Here is a 21,851-nt window from a genome sequence, read left to right as displayed (position 1 = left end):
ATTGGTAGCTTGATAGGGATTGCATTGAATCAATAAATTACTTTGGGTAATATACTCATTTTCACAATATTTATTCTTCCAGTCCACAAACATGGTATATTTCTCCATCTATTAGTGTCCTCTTTAATTTCTTTCACCAGTGTTTTATAGTTTTCTATATATAGGTCTTTTGTTTCTTTATGTATATATATTCCTAAATATTTAATTCTTTTCGTTGCAACGGTGAATGGAATTGTTTCCTTAATTTCTCTATTTTCTCATTATTAGTGTATAGGAATGCAAGGGATTTCTGTGTGTTGATTTTATATCCTGCAACTTTACTATATTCATTGATTAGAACAGAATACTATAAAACTCCTAGAGGAGAACATAGGCAAAACACTCTCCAACATAAATCACAGCAGGATCCTCCATGACCCACCTCCCAGAATATTGGAAATAAAAGCAAAAATAAACAAATGGGACCTAATTAAAATTAAAAGCTTCTGCACAGCAAAGGAAACTATAAGCAAGGTGAAAAGACAGCCTTCAGAATGGAAGAAAATAATAGCAAATGAAGCAACTTACAAAGAATTAGTCTCAAAAATATCCAAGCAACTCGTGCAGCTCAATTCCAGAAAAATAAGTGACCCAATCAAAAAATGGGCCAAAGAACTAAACAGACATTTCTCCAAAGAAGACATACAGATGGCTAACAAACACATGAAAAGATGCTCAACACCCCTCATAATCAGAGAAATGCAAATCAAAACCACAAGGAGGTACCATTTCACGCCAGTCAGAATGGCTGCTATCAAAAAGTCTACAAGCAATAAATGCTGGAGAGGGTGTGGAGAAAAGGGAACCCTCTTACACTGTTGGTGGGAATGCAAACTGGTACAGCCACTATGGAGAACAGTGTGGAGATTCCTCAAAAAACTGGAAATAGAACTGCCATATGAACCAGCAATCCCACTCCTGGGCATACACACCGAGGAAACCAGAACTGAAAGAGACGCATGTACTCCAATGTTCATTGCAGCACTGTTTATAATAGCCAGGACATGGAAGCAACCTAGATGTCCATCTGCAGACGAATGGATAAGAAAGCTGTGGTACATATACACAATGGAGTATTACTCAGCAATTAAAAAGAATACATTTGAATCAGTTCTAATGAGGTGGCTGAAACTGAAGCCTATTATACAGAGTGTAGTAAGCCAGAAAGAAAAACACTAATACAGTATACTAACGCATATATATGGAATTTAGAAAGATGGTAACGATAATCCTGTAAATGAGACAGCAAAAGAGACACAGATGTATAGAACAGTATTTTGGACTCTGTGGGAGAGGGCGAGGGTGGGATGATTTGGGAGAATGGCAATGAAATATGTATATTATCATACGTGAAATGAATCGCCAGTCCGGGTTTGATGTATGATACAGGATGCTCGGGGCTGGTGCACTGGGATGACCCAGAGGGATGATATGGGGAGGGAGGTGGGAGGGGATTCAAGCTGGGGAACACATGTACACCCGGGGCGGATTCATGTCAATGTATGGCAAAGCCACTACAATATTGTAGAGTATTTAGCCTCCAATTAAAATAATTTTTTTTTAAAAGAGAGAGTTAGAGCCTGGAATGCAAACAGTAGACATTGCTGATTAAAGAAGAATCCACATGCTTCAAACTATAAGGTTTGCCTCAAACTCAAAAGGTTGAGATTCTGTTTTTAAAGTCTCTCTCTCTCTCTCTCTCTCTCTCTATATATATATATATATATATATATATATATATATATGGGATAAAGGAAGTGTTAGAGTCGCTCAGTCTTGTCCGACTCTTTGAGACCCTGTGGACTGTAGCTCGCCAGGTTCCTCTGTCCATGGGATTCTCCAGGCAAGAATACTGGAGTGGGTAGCCATTTCCTTCTCCAAGGAAACTTCCCAACCCAGGAATCAAACCTGAGTCTTCCACAGTGCAGGCAGATTCTTTACGTCTGAGCCACCAGGGAAAAGTGAAAGTGAAAGTTGCTCAGCCGTGTCCGACTGTGTGACCCCATGAACTATACAGTCCATGGAATTCTCCAGGCCAGAATATTGGAGTGGGTAGGTGTTCCCTTCTCCAGGGTATCTTTCCAACCCAGGGATCAAACCCAGGTCTCCCATATTGCAGGTGGTTTCTTTACCAACTGAGCCACAAGGGAAGCCTGAGCTACCAGATAAGCCACATATATATATATATGTGAAAAGAAATAGATAAGTAAAGGTTCTATTTGAAGAATCTTTGGATGTTCTAATTTTGTTCCTATTTATTTCAGAATATTATCAAGTAGGCATTTATTTGGGAATAAAAGAAAACTCAAATCTTTCTTTCTGGTAGGTACACCCTCAGATTATCTTAGAGACGTTGAAAGAACAATAAATTTGAAACATGGATACTCTTGTTTTATCTCACACTCTTCCAGTTAGTGGTTTCTCATGACTTTACATAAGTCTTTAATCATTCTGAGCCTCACTTTTCTTCCATCTACATAATGAAAAACATGGACTTGATGAGCTCTAAGATCTCTTGCGGTTCTGACATTCTTTAATGTTGTTTTTCCTCTTTTTTTTTTTTTTAACATATTGGTTATAGTTGCGATTGAGGAAATCTTGCTTGTTGTCTCAATTTCAGTTCAGTTGAGGTCAGGCCTTGATTCTGAGAGCATTGGCCAATCAGCAAAAGTTGAACTTCTTTTTGGCATACAATTTATTCTGCAGGCTTGCTGAAATAACTAATAGAACTAATCTCCAGGAAATAAACACGGGGTTTCTCCAAAGTTGCACTTTTAATAAATTTAAACTCAGCTCAAACTGACAAAATCTTCCTAACTCCCCCACCCCCACAAAGCTCATTACTATCTTCTTTATGCTCTGTCTCTCTAACTTTAGAAATGTTGATATTGTTATCCTACTATATTAAACTTATTTGTCTGCATCCTATATAAGCTTGTGAGTTTCTTAAAGAAAAGAGCAAAGGTCTATTTAGTTTAATATCCTCAGCACAACAAGTGGCACATTCTAAGCCCTCTATAAATGTTTGTTAAACTGTTAACAAAAAGAGAAAGAAGAAAAGAAAGCAAAGAAGGAAAGAAGGCAGGAAGGAGATGATTGGCTGCTTTATATCTGAGGTCATAACCCCAGAGAGGTAGAAGAGCAAATTTAATAGCCAGGTGGTTGTTCTTAAAGCATCATAATTCTACCACCCAACCAGGAACCTTTTTATCTAGAGAAGTGTAATGAGTCAAACATCTGGATGGAATAGTCTTTCTGAAAGTTCTCACTTTTGTCCACTTTGAATTTTACCTGCATCAGTTAGCTGGAGAGATTTTTAATTAGGGATTTTATGAAGCCAACAAAAGAGCAACCAAACCCCTCAGTATAGCAAGAGCTGTGTGTGTTTTCTGATGCTTGTATGTAAGAAGCTTGTATGCAAGGAGCTCCAAGGATATTCAGTGGGATCCTCATCATAATTTCCACTGGGGACAGTTGCAAACCCTCAGCAAATGTGGCTAAAGGGATAATCTGTTCTGCTGTAGTCAGGCTTCTTTTTAGGCACCCCAGTCCTCTTCTCTGTGTGCCATGCTATTCTTATCCTACAGCTGTCCATGTCAGTCCTTTGGGTCAGGGCCTATATTACTATTTGAAGAAAATCTTTTCACTTTTGCTGACCCAATTTCAGGTGATTTCCTTTAAATATAGTTTTTACTGGTGGTATTGCCAAGGCACTTTGTGTATGAGACAGGTTGGCAAAACCAAGACAGGACTGCTAGTCTTAGAAACTGGGGTATTACAGATTTCTAAGATATTTATTAAGTTTCATTACTTTCTTAAGCATTGGAGATAAGTCAGCAGTGGTCACAGGACTGGAAAAGGTCAGTCTTCATTCCAATCCCAAAGAAAGGGAATGCCAAAGAATGCTCAAACTACCACACAATTGCACTCATCTCACACGCTAGTAAAGTCATGCTCAAAATTCTCCAAGCCAGGCTTCAGCAATACGTGAACCGTGAACTCCCAGATGTTCAAGCAGGTTTTAGAAAAGGCAGAGGCACCAGAGATCAAATTGCCAACATCCGCTGGATCATGGAGAAAGCAAGAGAGTTCCAGAAGAGCATCTATTTCTGCTTCATTGACTATGCCAAAGCCTTTGATTGTGTGGATCACAATAAACTGTGGAAAATTCTGAAAGAGATGGGAATACCAGACCACCTGACCTGCTTCTTGAGAAACCTGTATGCAGGCCAGGAAGCAACGGTCAGAACTGTACATGGAACAACAGACTGGTTCCAAATAGGAAAATGAGTGCATCAAGGATGTATATTGTCACCTTGCTTATTTAACTTATATGCAGAGTACATCATGAGGAATGCCGGGCTGGAAGAAGCACAAGCTGGAATCAAGATTACCTGGAGAAATATCGATAATCTCAGATATGCAGATGACACTACACTTATGGCAGAAAGTGAAGAGGAACTCAAAAGCCTCTTGATGAAAGTGAAAGAGGAGTGTGAAAAGGTTGGCTTGAAGCTCAACATTCAGAAAACGAAGATCATGGCATCTGGTCCCATCACTTCATGGGAAATGGATGGAAAAACAGTGGAAACAGTGTCAGACTTTATTTTTTTGGGCTCCAAAATCACTGCAGATGCTGATTGCAGCCATGAAATTAAAAGATGCTTACTCCTTGGAAGGAAAGTTATGACCAACCTTGATAATACATTAAAAAGCAGAGACATTACTTTGCCAACAAAGGTCCATCTAGTCAAGGCTATGGTTTTTCCCGTGGTCATGTATGGATGTGAGAGTTGGACTGTGAAGAAAGCTGATCGCCGAAGAATCGATGGTTTTGAACTGTGGTGTTGGAGAAGACTCTTGAGAGTCCCTTGTACTGCAAGGAGATCCAACCAGTCCATTCTAAGGGAGATCGATCCTGGGTGTTCATTGGAAGGACTGATGCTAAAGCTGAAACTGCAATACTTTGGCCACCTCATGCGACGAGTTGACTCACTGGAAAAGACTCTGATGCTGGAAGGATTGGGGGCGGGAGGAGAAGGGGACGACCAAGAATGAGATGGCTGGATGGCATCACCGACTCTGTGGACATGAGTTTGAGTGAACTCTGGGAGTTGGTGATGGACAGGGAGGCCTGGCGTGCTGTGATTCATGGGGTCTCGGAGAGTCGGACACCACTGAGTGACGGAACTGACTGAACTGAACTGAAGATATGGGTCTTCCAGATAGTGCTCCCCATTTTTTAGATGAACTTAAGACAGGTAAACAAAATAGAATACAATGCAATCTGAAATACATGTAGAAGACTAGGAGCAGAATTAAGGGACAGACCAGCTAAAACTGCCCAGGCATGTAGGAAGGCTCAAAGAGAATGGGACATTTGAATGGATTTTTGAAGGATGAATAAGAGTGTGCTTGACAGAGAAAAAGAGAAGGACTTTTCAAGCAGAAGGAAAAGAAGCAAAGCATAGGAAGTAAGGACTAGAGAACTAGAATTAGACATAGGAATTAAGGATCAGTCAAAAGCCCAGTTATCTGAGTGGATTATTGGGACCACAGCCAGACTATTATCAGAGGCTTATTGCTGACTCCCCAAAGCATTGAACTGTAACAGTTTTTCTGCTTAAGATGAAGCTTGTCTTAGAGATCCAGGCAGGAGTCAGCCTAGAGATGCAAGTCAATTGGTTCCAGCATTTGGAAAGGATTTGCAGAACTTGATGACCAGCTAGGTACTGATCATAGCCAAAACTAGAGGAGAGACGGGCAAGATTATAAAGGATTTACCAGGTGAGAGAGCGGAATCTTCTAACTACAATTTCTCTGCAATCCTCTGATGTAAAGTACGCAGAGAGAGAAACATCAGCTCCAGTCATCAAAAAGCAAAACTGACTTAGTTCCTAGAGAAAGAAAAATTTGGCCAGCAGGTCTCTTTGGTGTTCCTGTTAAGTTAGGCAGGCCTGGGGCCCCAAGATGCTTAGGAGAAGATTCAGCTACCTGAGGAATAGTTATCGCACCTTGGTCACCACTGCCCTCTTTTTTTTTTTTTAACTAAGAGGATTATTGGATTATATTGACTCGACAGGGAACAAGGAATGTGTACTAGAGTTACTTGTATATCTGAGTGCCTTTCTGGTGTGCAGTAAACATCTGTTAAACTGGATTCCCCAGGAGATACATCCACACTATCTTCAACCCACCTCCAAAACCACAGAAAAAAAGCATCAGCCTTCACAGGCCCGCCAAAACTAAGACGCATCCCCGAAGTGAGTGTCCTCTTTAAGGACATTCGGTTTCCAAGATTTTAGCTGCCTGTCAGCAACTTGTTAACTTCTGTCCACGCTGTCACCGCCTCCTCCCTCGTCCACATGTACTCTGCAAATGCGCCCTTCCAACCCAGCCGGGGAGACCCCGACTCGTGAAGCAAGGAGCCCTCGGGATGGCAGCAGTACGGCCCCCCACCCCTTGCTGGGGAATGGAGGGGCAGGGAGAAGGGTCCTCTGTATTTTGAGGGCGCCCTTTTGGAAGAATCCAGAGGCGGCCCGAGGTCGGACGGAATCCCGGTGTGCGAGAAAACGCTCCCGGAGGCCACTGCCTGGGCGCCGGGGGCAGCGGAGCGGGCACCAGCAGCCGGGCGGGGCGGGGTTGGAGGTGGGGCGGGGTTGGAGATGCGGGCGGGGTTGGAGATGGGGGCGGGGTTGGAGGTGGGGGCGGGGTTGGAGATGCGGGGCGGGGTTGGAGGTGGGGCGGGGTTGGAGATGCGGGGCGGGGTTGGAGGTGGGGGCGGGGTTGGAGGTGGGGCGGGGTTGGAGATGGGGGCGGGTTGGAGATGGGAGCGTGGTTGGAGGTGGGGCGGGGTTGGAGATGCGGGGCGGGGCGGGGAGCGGCGGGCCCCCCCGGCCCCTCCAGCGCGCAAGCGCAGGCGCGCGAGGTGCGGCGGCGGCCGGAGGGCGGGGGAGCCGGCGGGCGCGGGAAGATGGCGGCGGCGGCGGCGGCTGCGGAGCAGGTCTGTGAGCCCCGCCGCAGCCGGAGGCCGGAGGGCCGGGGGAGGCCGGGGTCCTGCCGGTGAGGCCCTCCGTAGGGCCGGCAGGCGGGGACCGGGGCGCGAGGGCGGGCTCCGCGGGGCGGGGCGGGGCGGGGCGGGGCTGGGCGGGAGGCGCTGTCCGCAGCCCGGGATGCTGGCGAAGGCCGGGCGGGATCCCGGGCACGGGCTCCAGGGCGGATAAGGGGGAGCCAGCCGCGGGCTCCCGGCCTGGCCTGGCTGTCCCTCGGCGGGGTCAGGAGGGGCGCTGTCCTGGAGGCCCGGGATGGGGTCGTGGCAGCCGGGAGCCTCCACCAGGACGTACGGGGGACATGTCCTGCTCCGTGGCCAGCGAAGATGCGGGTAAAAATAACCCCAGCCAGCGAGCCGCCAGCCTCCCCTGATGCCAGCCAAGAAACAGTCAGCTGTTGTTGGGTATCAGCTTGCGGTCACTTCTGTGCCATCCCCCTAGGCTGACAGCCGCGTTTCTCCTCCCGCTTTGGTTCTGGAGACCAAGTCACCAATCAATATAAGACTGTCTCCTATCCAGTTGGTTTAAAATCATTTTTTAAAAATGCTTTGTCAAATATTTCCTAATCTGCATTGTAAACTTGTAACTTAGAATAGCTTAAAAGGTTATTTTCTTTCCCAAAAGCAGGCTATACATTATGCACACATTTACACACACACACACACACACACACACACACCTGTAGTTACTAGAGTGATTTGTTATAATAAAAATAATTTTGATAGTCTCTTTCTCCTCCTTAACTATTATTTTCCTTTAAAAGAAACTGGTAGGATAGTGTCTTTGGAAAAGTCTCATTCTTCAGCATTGTTGAAAAAATGAGCCAAGTAGCCAACATTCGGAGAAGGCAATGGCAAGCCACTCCAGTACTCTTGCCTAGAAAATCCCATGGATTGGAGGAGCCTGGTGGGCTGCAGTCTGTGGGGTCGCTAAGGGTCGGACACGACTGAGCGACTTCACTTTCACTTTTCACTTTCACACATTGGAGAAGGAAATGGCAACCCACTCCAGTGTTCTTGCCTGGAGAATCCCAGGGACGGTGGAGCATGGTGGGCTGCCGTCTATGGGGTCACACAGAGTCGGACACGACTGAAGTGACTTAGCAGCAGCAGCAGCAGCCAACATTATGTTTCCAGAAAAATCTTGTCTGGAAAGATTTTCTTAAGTAATTAACAGCTTTTAGAGACATAGTAGGTAGATATCATTGGAACAGTCATGCTGAGCGCCATGAAAAATAAAAGACATGACATCTGCCTTCAAAGTTAAAGTCAAACTGCCAGATAAATGCAGAAAAATCAGCTAAAGATGGTAGGCAAGCTACAGGACCTAACAATAAAATGTAAAGGAATGAGTGAAATTGAAAGGAGACAAAGCTTCTTGCAGTTGTTGACATTGAAATTGTCCCTTGCTTTTGTAATTTCCCTCCTGAATTATCAGCGCCTGTTTTAGACAGTTCTTTTTTCCTCTGCATCACCTGTTGATACTCTTGAAGTTCCACCTAGTTTCTATACTTGCTTTATACATAGACTGGGCAATCTGATCCATCCCTTATTCTCCACTTCAGAGTTAGGTATTTATGTCTCCAGTTGGAATTTAACTGAATTTTCTACAGGCACCCCAAACTCAGAAATTTTTAATGAATGGTGAATGGTGCATCACACTCACCATTAAAAGAGCTCCAACCCTCCATTCACTTGGTTCACCTTGCCACAAACTTGGGAGCAGGACTGGCTCAAGGGAGCTCAGAATGGACCCACCTTTGGGTTAATGCTCTGCTGTCCCAGATTGGTACTTGAACAGAGAACCTCACATTTTCTTTTTGCTCTAGACCCCACAAATTATGTATGAGTCCCTACTTGGAGGTCATCTTAGATTCCCTAAGTCACACTCACATCCAGTCAGTCACCAGGTCCTTTCAGTTCTACCTCTTAAGGCCTCTTCCAAATCTTGATGTGCAGTGTCAAAATTCAGTCAAGCCCTCATTTGGACTGTTAGGGAAACCTGCTGTTGATATCTCCATCTCTCAACTCATCTATTCCAGTTCAACTCTTTCTGGTTTAATTTTGCTATAATGCTAATCTGTATCACTAACCTATTTTAAATCCCCATTGCCTTCAGAATAGCATCTATCATTCTTGATGTGGTACTTATATCTACTCATTTATTGATCCCTAACCACATCTTGGGGCTTCCCAATGGCTCAGTGGTCAGGAATCCGCCTGCAAAGCAGGAGACCCGGGTTTAATCCCTGGGTGGGGATGATCCCCTGGAGGAGGGCATGGCAACCCACTCCAGTATTCTTGCCTGAAGAACCCCATGAACAGAGGAGCCTGGCGGGGTTCTGTCCATAGGGTTGCAAACAGTCGGACATAACTAAAGTGACTTAGCTTGCAAGCACAACCACATCGCGCTTCTTATATTGTCCCATTCGTATACTCGTCTTCTTCACCATCCATATAAAATTACCAACGTTAGTTTGCACAAGATGACCTCTGCTCAGTTTCATGATGTTTCCTCTGCCTGGAATGCCTTTCTGTGTACTTTACTTGGCTAACTTCTGTTTGTCCTTCAATGTTCAACTGAAACCCCAGCTTTTTTGAAGAATCTTCAACTGATGACCTTACTTGATAAGTCAAAGGGTATTCCTCTTATGCGCTCTTTTCAGTTTCAGTGCTTTACGACTGCACTTGCCATGTTGAACTGTCATTGCTAGTGACTCCATCTATCTACTCTGCTGGCCTGTAAGTAAGTTTGTTGAGAGTAGGTGCTGTGCCTTGCACGTCTTGGTAGTCTGGAACATCTGGCATATAGTAACTCATCAGTAAATGGTAAGTGCAAAGAATGAAATACACTGATGTACATGAATTGACAGAGAAAAGTAAAGAATTCATCCCAGAAAGTTAAGATTTGCCCTGTCTCTCTCTTATGTAGACCTGTATTCAGACTCTGTCCAAGACTTCTAAATTGCCCATCTGACATCACTGTCATAACCCTATACTGGATCTGTGAAAATTAGAAGCAAGCTCACTTTCCCTAAGATATTCTACTTCCTTTGGTGGAAAAACTACCAAAATACAAATTCAACTCTAAAATGTTTGCAGCATCGATGTGCCCTCTTAGCTTCTGCACCTCATGTGGATACACAGCCTACACGACTGTATTCAGCAACTTGTTTTATGTTAAACCTATTGAGTAGATTGAATGATCTTCTACAAAGTCTTTCTTACCGCTTCAGTTCAGTTCAGTCACTCAGTTGTGTCTGACTCTTTGCGACTCCGTGAACCACAGCCAGGCCTCCCTATCCATCAACAACTCCCGGAGTCCACCCAAACCCATGTCCATTGAGTTGGGGATGCCATCCAACCATCTCATCCTCTGTCGTCCCCTCCTCCTCCTGCCCTCAATCTTTCCCAGCATCAGGGTCTGTTCAAATGACTCAGTTCTTCACATCAGATGGCCAAAGTACTGGAGTTTTAGCTTCAGCATCAGTCCTACCAATGAACACCCCGGACTGATCTCCTTTAGGATGGACTGGTTGGATTTCCTTGCAGTCCACAGGACTCTCAAGAGTCTTCTCCAACACCACAGTTCAAAAGCCATCAATTCTTCGGTGCTCAGCTTTCTTCACAGTTCAACTCTCACATCCATACATGACCACGGGAAAAACCATAGCCTCGACTAGGCGAACCTTTGTTGACAGCTTTTTAATATGCTGTCTAGGTTGGTCATAACTTTCCTTCCAAGGAGTAAGCGTCTTAATTTTATGGCTGCAATCACCATCTGCAGTGATTTTGGAGCATCTGTTTCTGCTTTATTGACTATGCTAAAGCCGTTGACTGTGTGGATCACAATAAACTGTGGAAAATTCTTCAAGAGAAGGGAATACCAGACCACCTGACCTGCCTCTTGAGAAACCTGTATGCAGGTCAGGAAGCCACAGTTAGAACTGGATATGGAACAACAGACTGGTTCCAAATAGCAAAAGGAGTACGTCAAGGCTGTACATTGTCACCCTGCTTATTTAACTTCTATGCAGAGTACATCATGAGAATCGCTGGGCTGGAGGAAGCACAAGCTGAAATCAAGATTGCCGGGAGAAATATCAATAACCTCAGATATGCAGGTGACACCACCTTTATGGCAGAAAGTGAAGAAGAACTAAAGAACCTCTTGATGAAGGTGAAAGAGGAGAGTGAAAAAGTTGGCTTAAAGCTCAGCGTTCAGAAAACTAAGATCATGGCATCTGGTCCCATCACTTCATGGCAAATAAATGGGGAAACAGTAGAAACAGTGGCTGACTTTATTTTTCTGGGCTCCAAAATCACTGCAGATGGTGATTGCAGCCATGAAATTAAAAGACGCTTACTCATACTGCTTGGTGGAGTTTAAAAAATTTTGTCTGCCACATTACCCAAAATGATTATTCTTGTCTTTTTCTGTTTTCTATAAGCCCTCAACCATCCTGCTACCCCTTTAACCACAGTAAGATTCCAGCTGCCCTCTCCGCTCTTTATTGAGAGATGACCTTGCCTTTTACATCCCAAGGAAAAATAGACATGGTTTCTCTTCCTGGTGTGAACCATTTGAATGAAGTGGGAGCCTATCTTTTCAGACTCTTCTGTACACTCACTTTTCTCCTGTCTCCTGGAGGATCTTATTTCCCTCATTACTCTGCCCTGCTCTGAGGTATCTGGTCTTTGTCCTTCTTGGCATGCTTTCTTCTGACATCAAACGTGTGAGTCTTCCTGCAAGTTGTTGGAGGGAAGGGACAGAAAGATGCTAACGACGAGAACAAGCACAGTTTTCCTCTGACAGTACATAATTCTTTAGTTACAGTCTTCACTCTTAATGAAAATAAATGTACACTTGCTGGCATCTTTTCAGGACTATTTCTACTTACCAGTTTGCTATTCAGAGTTTGAAAATCACAGAGCCAATTCTCACCATATTAAGTTCAACAATGCTGCACACCCTTAGTTTTCTTGTATTTCTCATTTTCCATTGTTCCTGCACAAAGTTTTCCAAGAGTACTTCCTTGACTCATCGTTCTTTTGCCCTATGCAAGGGGTCCCTGACTTCCAGGACGCAATGCCTGACGATCTGAGCTGTAGCTGATGGAATAATAATAGAAATAAAGTGCGCAATAAATGTAATGCCCTTGAATCATCCCAAAACCATCCCCCTACACCCCAGTCTGTGGAAAAATTGTCTTCCATGATACTGATCCCTGGTGCCAAAAAAAGGGTTGGGAACCACTGCTTCATGTTGTTTGTTTGTTTGTTTACAGTAGACTGACATTAGTCTCATAGATTTAATTTACTTTGAAGCTGAAGACTCTCAGATTCGTATCTCAAGTCCTGACTGACCTAATATCTCATCCCATCCTTCTCATTGCCTTTGAGGCATGTGGTGGTTTCCCATTCGGTTCAGATGCAGCATATGTAAAATCTCCCTGCTTCATTCCCGTGTTTAACTAGTCACCATTCAGTAAACGTGAGGGGCTTTTTTTTTTTTTTAAAACCTGGCTACAGATTCACTTAATTCTTCCCTTGAAGTGTATTTTTAATCTCTCCTTTTTCATCCCACCTGTTTTAGGCCCTTAATACCTCGGGTCTCCCTTTCGACAACATCCCAGCAGCCTACTTGCTAATATTCTCCTCTTTCCTGTATCTCCTACAAATACTCACACATTTAGCATCCTGAAACATATATCGTTCATATTCAGAGACCTCTGCTGCTGCCACCAAGTCACTTCAGTCGTGTCTGACTCTGTGTGACCCCATAGACGGAAGCCCACCAGGCTCCCCCATCCCTGGGATTCTCCAGGCAAGAACACTGGAGTGGGTTGCCATTTCCTTCTCCAATGTGTGAAAGTGAAAAGTGAAAGTGAAGTTGCTCAGTCGTGTCCGACCCTTAGCGACCCCACGGACTGCAGCCTACCAGGCTCCTCCATCCATGGGATTTGCTAGGCAAGAGTACTGGAGTGGCTTGCCATTGCCTTCTCCGTCAGAGACCTCTAGTGACTCGCAAATAAACGGATGTAAAGACTAGAATTTGTTCACAGGTGTCCCCAAACTTCCACAACCTGTCCTCCTTTTCCACCTTGGTCCTGCCTGCATTGCCAGATCTGACACACCTGCTCCTTCTAGTTTCCCTGACAACTCCAAGCCATGCTGTCTCTTCTCCCATGAACTCTACAGCATGTATTGTCTGTACTATTGATTTTAGCATCGGAGCATACAGAATACATTATTGTATTGCTAACAGATGCTGATTGCAGCCATGAAATTAAAAGACGCTTACTCCTTGGAAGGAAAGTTATGACCAACCTTGATAATATATTAAAAAGCAGAGACATTACTTTGCCAACCAAGGTCCGTCTAGTCAAGGCTATGGTTTTTCCCGTGGTCATGTATGGATGTGAGAGTTGGACTGTGAAGAAAGCTGATCGCCGAAGAATTGATGCTTTTGAACTGTGGTGTTGGAGAAGACTCTTGAGAGTCCCTTGGACTGCAAGGAAATCCAACCAGTCCATTCTAAGGGAGATCGATCCTGGGTGTTCATTGGAAGGACTGATGCTAAAGCTGAAACTGCAATACTTTGGCCACCTCATGCGACGAGTTGACTCACTGGAGAAGACTGATGCTGGGAAAGGTTGGGGGCGGGAGGAGAAGGGGACGACCGAGAATGAGATGGCTGGATGGCATCACTGACTCTGTGGACATGAGTTTGCGTGAACTCCGGGCGTTGGTGATGGACAGGGAGGCCTGGCGTGCTGTGATTCATGGGGTCGTGGAGAGTCGGACACGACTGAGCGACTGAACTGAACTGAACTGTTTTGTGTATCCAAATCACATTTGTAATACCTGGAGGATAAGGATCTTCTCCTGTATTTCTTTTGTATTCCTATGTATGGGATTAATGTTAAAGCCTAAAGGACTTAAAAAATGCTTATTCAATAAATTAATTTTCTCAAAGCTCTCAAAAATATGAAAGTTGGGCAGTAAGCATTTTCTACTCCTTCCTTTTATGTTCATGATATACCAGATAATCACCTACGATGTCATTCAACCATAGTCAGAGGTTCTCAATTGTTTGGGCCTCAGGTTCTCTTTATACTCTTCAAAATGACTGAGAATCCCAAAGAGAACAAGCTGTGGGTTTGTAGCGGGAAATCAAGAGAAATTAAGTCTGAAGGAATCTCTGGTATCTAAAATTATTAGACGTACTCATTTCAGTAAAATATCATTGAGTGCCTTGTTGTTGTTCAGTTGCCAAGTTGTGTCTAACTCTCTGCGACCCCATGGGCCGCAGCAGACCAGGCCTCCCTGTCCTTCACCAACTCCCAGAGTTTACTCAAATTCATGTCCATTGAATTGGCAATGCCATCCAACCATCTCATCCTCTGTCGTCCCCTTCTCCTCCCGCCTTCAATCTTTCCCAGCATCAGAGTCTTTTCAAATGAGTCAGTTCTTCACATCAGGTGGCCAGAGTATTGCAGTTTCAGCTTCCGCATCAGTCCTTCCAATGAATATTCAGGACTGATTTCCTTTAGGATGGACTGGTTGGATCTCCTTGCAGTCCAAGGGACTCTCACGAATCTTCTTCAACACCACAGTTCAAAAGCATCAAATTTTTGGCGCTCAGCTTTCTTTATAGTCTAGCTCTCACATCCATACATGACTACTGGAAAAACTGTAGCCTTGACTAGATGGACCTTTGTTGGCAAAGTAATGTCTCTGCTTTTTAACTTGCTGTCTAGGTTGGTCATAACTTTCCTTCCAAGGAACAAGCGTCTTTTAATTTCATGGCTGCGGTCACTGTCTGCAGTGATTTTGGAGCCCCCCAAAATAAAGTCTGTCACTGTTTCCCCATCTATTTGAGCTGAAGTGATGGGACCAGATGCCATGATCTTCATTTTCTGAATGTTGAATTTTAAGCCAACTTTTTCACTCTCTTCTTTCACTTTCAACAAGAGGCTCTTTAGTTCTTCGCTTTCTGCCATAAGGGTTGTATCATCTGCACATCTGAGGTTATTGATATTTCTCCCAGCAATCTTGATTCCAGCTTGTGCTTCATCCAGCCTGGCATTTCTCATGATGTACTCTGCATATAAGTTAAATAAGCAGAGTGACAATATACAGCCTTGACATACTCTTTTCCCTATTTGGAACAAGTCTGTTGTCCCATGTCCAGTTCTAACTAGGTCAGAATACTAGAGTGGGTAGCCTTTCCCTTCTCCAGGGGATCTTCTCAACCCAGGAATCAAACCCATGTCTCCTGCATTGCAGGCGGGTTCTTTACCAGCTGAGCCAGAAAGGAAGACAGAAAAACCATACCTTTGACTATATGGACCTTTGTCAGTGAAGTGATGTCTCTGCTTTTTAATACGCTGACTAGGTTTGTCATAGCTTTTCTTCCAAGGAACAAGCATCTTTTAATTTCCTGGCTGCTGTCACCACAGTGACTTTGGAGCCCAAGAAAATAAAATCTGTCACTGTTTCCACTTTTTCCCCATCTATTTGCTATGAAGTGATGGGCCCAGCTCCCTTGATCTTAGTTTTTTGAATGCTGAATATTAAGCCAGCTTTTTCACTGTTCTCTTTAACCCTCATCAAGAGACTATTTCCTCTGTGCTTTCTGCCATTAGAGTGGCATCATCTGCATCTCTGAGGTTGTTGATATTTTCCCCAGCAATATCAGCAGCACAGTGGTTGCTTTATGGTTACTTAATGTAGCCAGTGGACTTCCCTGGTGGCTCCGCCTGTCAATGCAAGAAACTCAGGTTTGATCCCTGGGTCAGGAAGATCCCCTGGAGAAATGACAATTTCTGGAAATGGCAATCCACTCCAGTATTCTTGCCTGGGCAGTCTCATGAACAGAGGAGCCTCGTGGGCTATAGTTCACAGGATCTCAAAAGAGCTGGATACAACTCAGGGACTAAACAACAAATGTTAATCAGTACAGTTCCTTCATGGTAGCCTAACCTATACACTAGTGAATGAATTGTAAAAATAAAAACTTTTTATGGCATAAAGTATCACAGTCATATTCATATCCTTTTTAAAAAGCCAATGATATGGGATGATTGACTGATAACCAGTTTCCCTAGTTATGAGAGAGATTGTACATAATTCTTTAAAAACAAGGTTATAAAACAGTAAGGAAATTGTTATTAATTTTATATTAAATATTACTCATCTTATGTATCTACATGTTTTATACATTCACACTAAATCTTTTTCTTAATTTTTTCAGTATTTCATCTGCAAGTTTTTTTAAATTGTTGAAAATCTTCAAAATTTTTTCCGATACAGTTATTGAAAAAAATCCACATATAAGTGGATCCATGCTGTTCAAATCCATTTTGTTCAAGGGTCATCTGCATGTTCACGAGAGAAGAGTAAAAAAAGAAAACAACATCATACTGGGTTTCTTTTGAAAATGATTTTCACCTTTCAGACACTTGAAGGATTTCAAGGGACCTCTCCATGGTTTCCCAGCCCATACTTTGAAAACTGCTGGTCTAGGATAATATTAACTTTAGCCAACTGGAGTGATAAGTAAAGTGTATTAGCCTTTCTAAATTCTTTTCATGTAAATGAAATATATATATATGATTAAGCAGATCTTTATAAATCGTTAATAAAAACAGTTCCACTGTAGAGTGTGCCTATCAACTCTCCCCCAAAATGAGTTGGCTGTTCACTCTACTGATGGTAGGACTATGCAAAGCAGATAGAGGAAGTCTGTTATCAGACTGTTATCTCCAACCCTTCTCAGTACAGTCGTGTCCCCACTTGGAGCCTGCAACTCAACATGTGTGTGCGTGCATGCTAAGTCACTTCAGTTGTGTCCAACTCTTTGCAACCCTTTGATCCATAGCCCACCAGGCTCTGTCCATGGGGATTCTCCAGGCAAGAATACTAGATAGAGTGGGTTGCCATGCCCTCCTCCAGAGGATCTTTCCAACCCAGGGATCAAACCATGTCTGCTGCATTGGCAGATGGGTTCTTTACCACTAGCGTCACCTAGGAAGCAACATGACTTGAGGTTTATTAGTGTAAAATGTGTCACTAACTAATTTAGCTTTCTTTCCTTTTGAATTTGCACCTAACAAATAATGCATCCAAAATAGAAGGTATAGCTGCTCCATTGTGTTGTATTTTGTTTTTAGCAAAGTTCCAATGGTCCTGTGAAGAAGTCCATGCGTGAGAAGGCTGTTGAGAGAAGGAATGTCAATAAAGAGCACAACAGTAACTTTAAAGCCGGCTATATTCCAATCGATGAAGATCGCCTCCATAAAACGGGACTGAGAGGGAGAAAGGGCAATTTAGCCATCTGTGTGATTATCCTCCTGTTTATCCTGGCTGTCATCAACTTAATTGTGAGTATTTAGCACAGAGTATTGTTTTCTTAATTAGCATGAGGAATTTTTCTTCTGTTTTTAGTGAAATCATGGTAAAGAATCTGCCTGCAGTGTGGGAGGTTCATTCAGTCCCTCAGTTGGGAAGATCCCTTGGAGAAGGAAATGGCAACCCACTCCATTATTCTTGCCTGGAGAGTTCCATGAACAGAGGAGCCTGGCAGTCTACAGTCCATGGGGTTGCCAAGAGACAGACACGACTGAGCGACTAACACTTTCTTACCTCATTTTTTGGCATTTAGCTTTACTGTACTTTGCCTTTACTGCATTTTTTACAGATTGAAGGTTTGTGGCAGCCTTGTCCCAGGCATGCCTGTTAGTGCCAGGCATGGCAGCATGCTCCTTTTTCCAGCAGCATCTGCTCACTTCAGTCTCCTTGTCACAGTTCAGGAATTTTCACTATATCTCAGAGTTTTTCCCATTATTATATTTCTTATGGTGATCTCTGATCTTTAATATTAGCATTGTAATTGTGTGGGGTTCCCACTATCCACATCCATAAAAGATGGTGAATTTAATTGATAAATGTTGTATGTATTCTGATTGCTCCATCCACTAGCCCTTCCTCCCTTTCACTCTTTCTCTCCCTCTACTTGAAGTGAAGTGAAGTGACTCAGTCATGTCCGACTCCTGTCAGGCTCCTCTGTCCATGGGATTTTCCAGGCAAGAATACTGGAGTGGGTTGCTATTTCCTTCTCCAGTGGATCTTCGCAACCCAGGGATCTCACCTGGGTCTCCTGCATTGCAGGCAGACTCCTTACTGGCTGGGCCATTCCCATGGCTTCTTAAGTGTTCAAGTGAAAGGAGGAGTTGCAAGTATCTCTCAGTTTAAATCAAAAGTTAGATATGATTAAGCTTAGTGAGGAAGGTACATGACAAGCTAAGATCAGCTGAAAGCTAGGTCTCTTATGCCAAACACTTAGACAAGTTGTACATGCAAAGAAAAGCTTCTTAAAGGAAATTGAAGGTCCTACTCTAGGGAATTCCTTGGTGGTTCAGTGGTTAGGATTTGACATTTTGATTGCCAAAGTGCCCGGTTCAATCCCTGGTCGAAAAATTAAGATCTCACAAGCTTTGCAACACAACAACAACAAAAAAAACTTAATTCCTATTCTAGAGAACACATGAATGTAAGAAAACAAAATGGTTTTATTACTGATACAGAAAAAGTTTTACTTGTCTGGATGGAAGATCAAACCAGCCACAAAATTCGCTTAAGTCAAAGCCAAATCCAGAGTAACCAACACCCTTCAATTCTTTGAAGGCTGAGAGAGGTAAGGAAGCTGCAGAAGTTTGAAGCTAATGGAGGTGGGTTCATGGCATTTAAGAAAAAAGGCTCTCCATAACATAAAAGTACAAGGTGAAATAACCTTTGCTGATATAGAAGCTGCAACAAGTTATCCAGAAGACCTAGCTAAGATCATTACTGAAGGTGACTTCACTAAATGACAAATTATCAATGCAGACAAAACAGCCATATTGGAAGAAGATGCCATCTAAGACTTCATAGCTAGAGAGGAGAAACCAGTGCCTGACTTCAAAGCTTCAGAGGACAGGCTGATTCTCTTGTTAGGGGCTGAGACAGCCAGTGACTTTAAGTTGCATCCAGCTCTTATTTGCCATTTGGAAAATCCTAGGGCCCTAAGAATTATGCTAAATCTTCTGTGTCTGGGCTCTATAAGTGGGACAACCAAGTCTGGATAACTGCACACTTGTTTACAACGTAGTTTACTGAATATTTTAAGCCCACTGTTGAGATTTGCTGCTCAGAAAAAAAAAAAATGTTTCTTTCAAAATGTTACTGCTCATTGACGGCACATCAGTCACCCAAGAGCTCTGATAGAGATGCACAACGTTGTTTGTAGTGTCGATGTAGTGTTGTTTTCATGCCTGGTAACACAATATCCAGTCTGCAGACCATCAATCAAGCAATAATTTTGACTTCCAGGTCTTATTAAGAAATACATTTTTTTATTAAAAAAAGAAATACATTTTTTAAGGATAATAGCTATCATAGATAGTGACTCCTCTGATTTATCTGGGCAAAGTAAGTTGAAAAGCCTTTGGAAAGAATTCATTATTCCAGATGTCATCAAGAACAATGGGGGTTTATGGGAAGAGGTCAAAATATCAGTGTAAACAGGAGTTTGAAAGAAGTTGATTGCAGTCCTTATGGTTGACTTTGAGGGGTTCAAGACTTCAGTGGATCAAGTAACTATAGATGTGGTAGAAATATCAAGATAATTAGAAGTAGAGCCTGAAGATGTAATAAATTGCTACCATCCCCCGATAAAGGATAAGGAGTTGCTTCTTATGGATGAGCAAAGAAAGTGGTTTCTTGAGATGAAGTCTCCTCCTGAGGGAGATGCAATGAAGATTATGGACATGACAATAAAGGATTTAGACTGTTACATAAATTTAGTTGATAAAGCAGTGGCAGGTTCTACCGAGATGCCTCAAAGCCTTGTTAAGAATGTTTGGATCTCCATGAAGCCCTCCTGTCTCCACATTTACCTGGAGATTTGGGTAGGCATGGCTTCATCATTTATAAAATCAGGAGTGCTGATAAAAGAGGTAAAGCCTTGAAAGCTTCCAGTCCTGCACCTGCTCGTGGTCATCATTAATCAGCTTTACGTGAGTGGGACGTAAGTCTGACTGTGTTGTGGGAACACGGGACGTTGTGTATGCTTGTAGCAGTGCTGCTGCCCTTGGGCATGAATAAATGTGCCTGTGAGGACCTCTCCCCTGCCACACACACACACACACACACACACACAAAATAATAAAAGCAGTAGCAGGATTTGAGAGGATTGGCTCCAATTTTGAAAGAAGTCCTACTGTAGGTAAAATGCTATCATCTATGTGTACTACAGAGAAATAATGAAAGGAAGAGTCAGTGCAGCAAACTTCATTATCATCTTATTTTTAAAAATTGCCACAGTCCTCCCAGCCCTTCAGCAATCACCACCCCAATCTGTCAGCAGCTGTGAATGTCAAGGCAAGACCCTCCACCAGCAAAGCGTTTATACTCACTAAGGGCTCAGGTGATAGCATTTTTTAGCAAAAAAAGTATTTTTTAATTAAGGTATGTACATTTTTTTTGGCCTCACCTCATGGCTTGCATGGAGAAGGCAATGGCACCCCACTCCAATACTCTTGCCTGGAAAATCGCATGGGCAGAGGAGCCTGGTAGGCTCCAGTCCATAAGGGTCAATAAGGGTCGGACACGACTGAGCGATTTCACTTTCACTTTTCACTTTCATGCATTGGAGAAGGAAATGGCAACCCACTCCAGTGTTATTGCCTGGAGAATCCCAGGGACGGGGGAGCCTGGTGGGCTGACGTCTCTGGGGTCACACAGAGTCGGACATGACTGACGTGACTTAGCAGCAGCAGCAGCATGGCTTACAGTATCTTAGTTCCCCGACTAGAGATCAAACTCCGATCCTCAGCAGTGAGAGTGCTGGGTCCTAACCAGTGGACCACCAGGTGTACCAACAGGATTCCCTGAAAGTTGTTTTTTTAGACATAATGTTGTTGCACACTTAATAGACTACAGGATAGTGTAACCTTAAGTTTTGTATGCACTTGGAAGCCAAAAAAGTTTGTGTGACTTGCTTTATTACAGTATTCACTTTATTGCTATTATCTGGAACCAAACGCACAATATCTATGAAGTATGCCTGTATATGTTTTATCTCTTACTGAATTTTAATGAATATTTTCTTTATGAAAACCTAGTGTGCTAATATTGCCATTGTCAACTTAAAAAATAGTCACAACCTAAAAGCTGAGAATTATGTTTTATTCTGCGGATATTTTTAGGACTTCAAACCTTTAGGACTTCAGACCCAGTAGACAGCGTATCAACTGACCCTGAGAGAACTGCTCTGAGGAGGTTAGGGGATGAGCCAGGTTATATAGAAGTTTTGCAACAAAGGGCAGGTAGTCTGATCATCAAAAGATTATAGTTAACTAAAGGAAGCCAGATATCCCAGGTTAAAGAATTTATCACTTTTCTGTGCTTGGGAAGATGCAAGAATCTGAGTTTACTGGAATCATTGCTTTCATATGCAACTCAGCTGTCTGGGGCCAGTGTCCTATGTTTTTCACATCCTGAGCGTCCCTGGGGCTCACAATAGGGATTGGTTGCAGTCTGATGGCTGGTATTCTCCATCCTAAGGACTCATCAACTCACATTGAAGGGCTGCAATTGCTGATGACTGTGACATCCTTGTATACTGATATGGCAGGAAATACTTCATTTCTCACCATATACTAATTTTACTTAGAAAAAAATGTTTATAGACTCTTCCTTTAAACAATTTAACTTTTAA

At 43.2% G+C, this 21,851-nt stretch overlaps 1 protein-coding gene and 1 pseudogene across 4 annotated transcripts in view; both read left to right on the top strand.

Annotated features, from left to right (window-relative positions):
• SGCB (sarcoglycan beta) overlaps positions 1–21,851 on the top strand; it is a 39,466-nt gene that overhangs the window by 4,051 nt on the left and 13,564 nt on the right. The window contains exons 1-2 of one of the 4 annotated variants that reach the window (XM_055434754.2): positions 6,921–7,042; positions 17,266–17,475. In XM_055434754.2, the coding sequence (XP_055290729.1) occupies positions 7,013–7,042; positions 17,266–17,475 (240 nt within the window). In that variant the 5' untranslated portion in view covers positions 6,921–7,012. Of the gene's footprint in view, positions 1–6,920; positions 7,043–11,468; positions 11,775–17,265; positions 17,476–21,851 lie in introns of those variants that run through there. The other 3 variants (XM_055434755.2, XM_055434753.2, XM_088836333.1) reach the window with 3 other exon arrangements.
• LOC148777855 (ATP synthase F(0) complex subunit j, mitochondrial pseudogene) lies at positions 18,288–20,140 on the top strand (annotated as a pseudogene).

This window comes from Moschus berezovskii, chromosome 5 (genome assembly GCF_049115385.1).
Source record: "Moschus berezovskii isolate FMDL1 chromosome 5, NW_MosBer_1.0, whole genome shotgun sequence".
NCBI lineage: Eukaryota > Metazoa > Chordata > Mammalia > Artiodactyla > Moschidae > Moschus > Moschus berezovskii.
The sequence above is the reverse complement of the archived record's forward strand: the minus strand, read 5'-3'. Positions and strand labels throughout refer to the sequence as shown.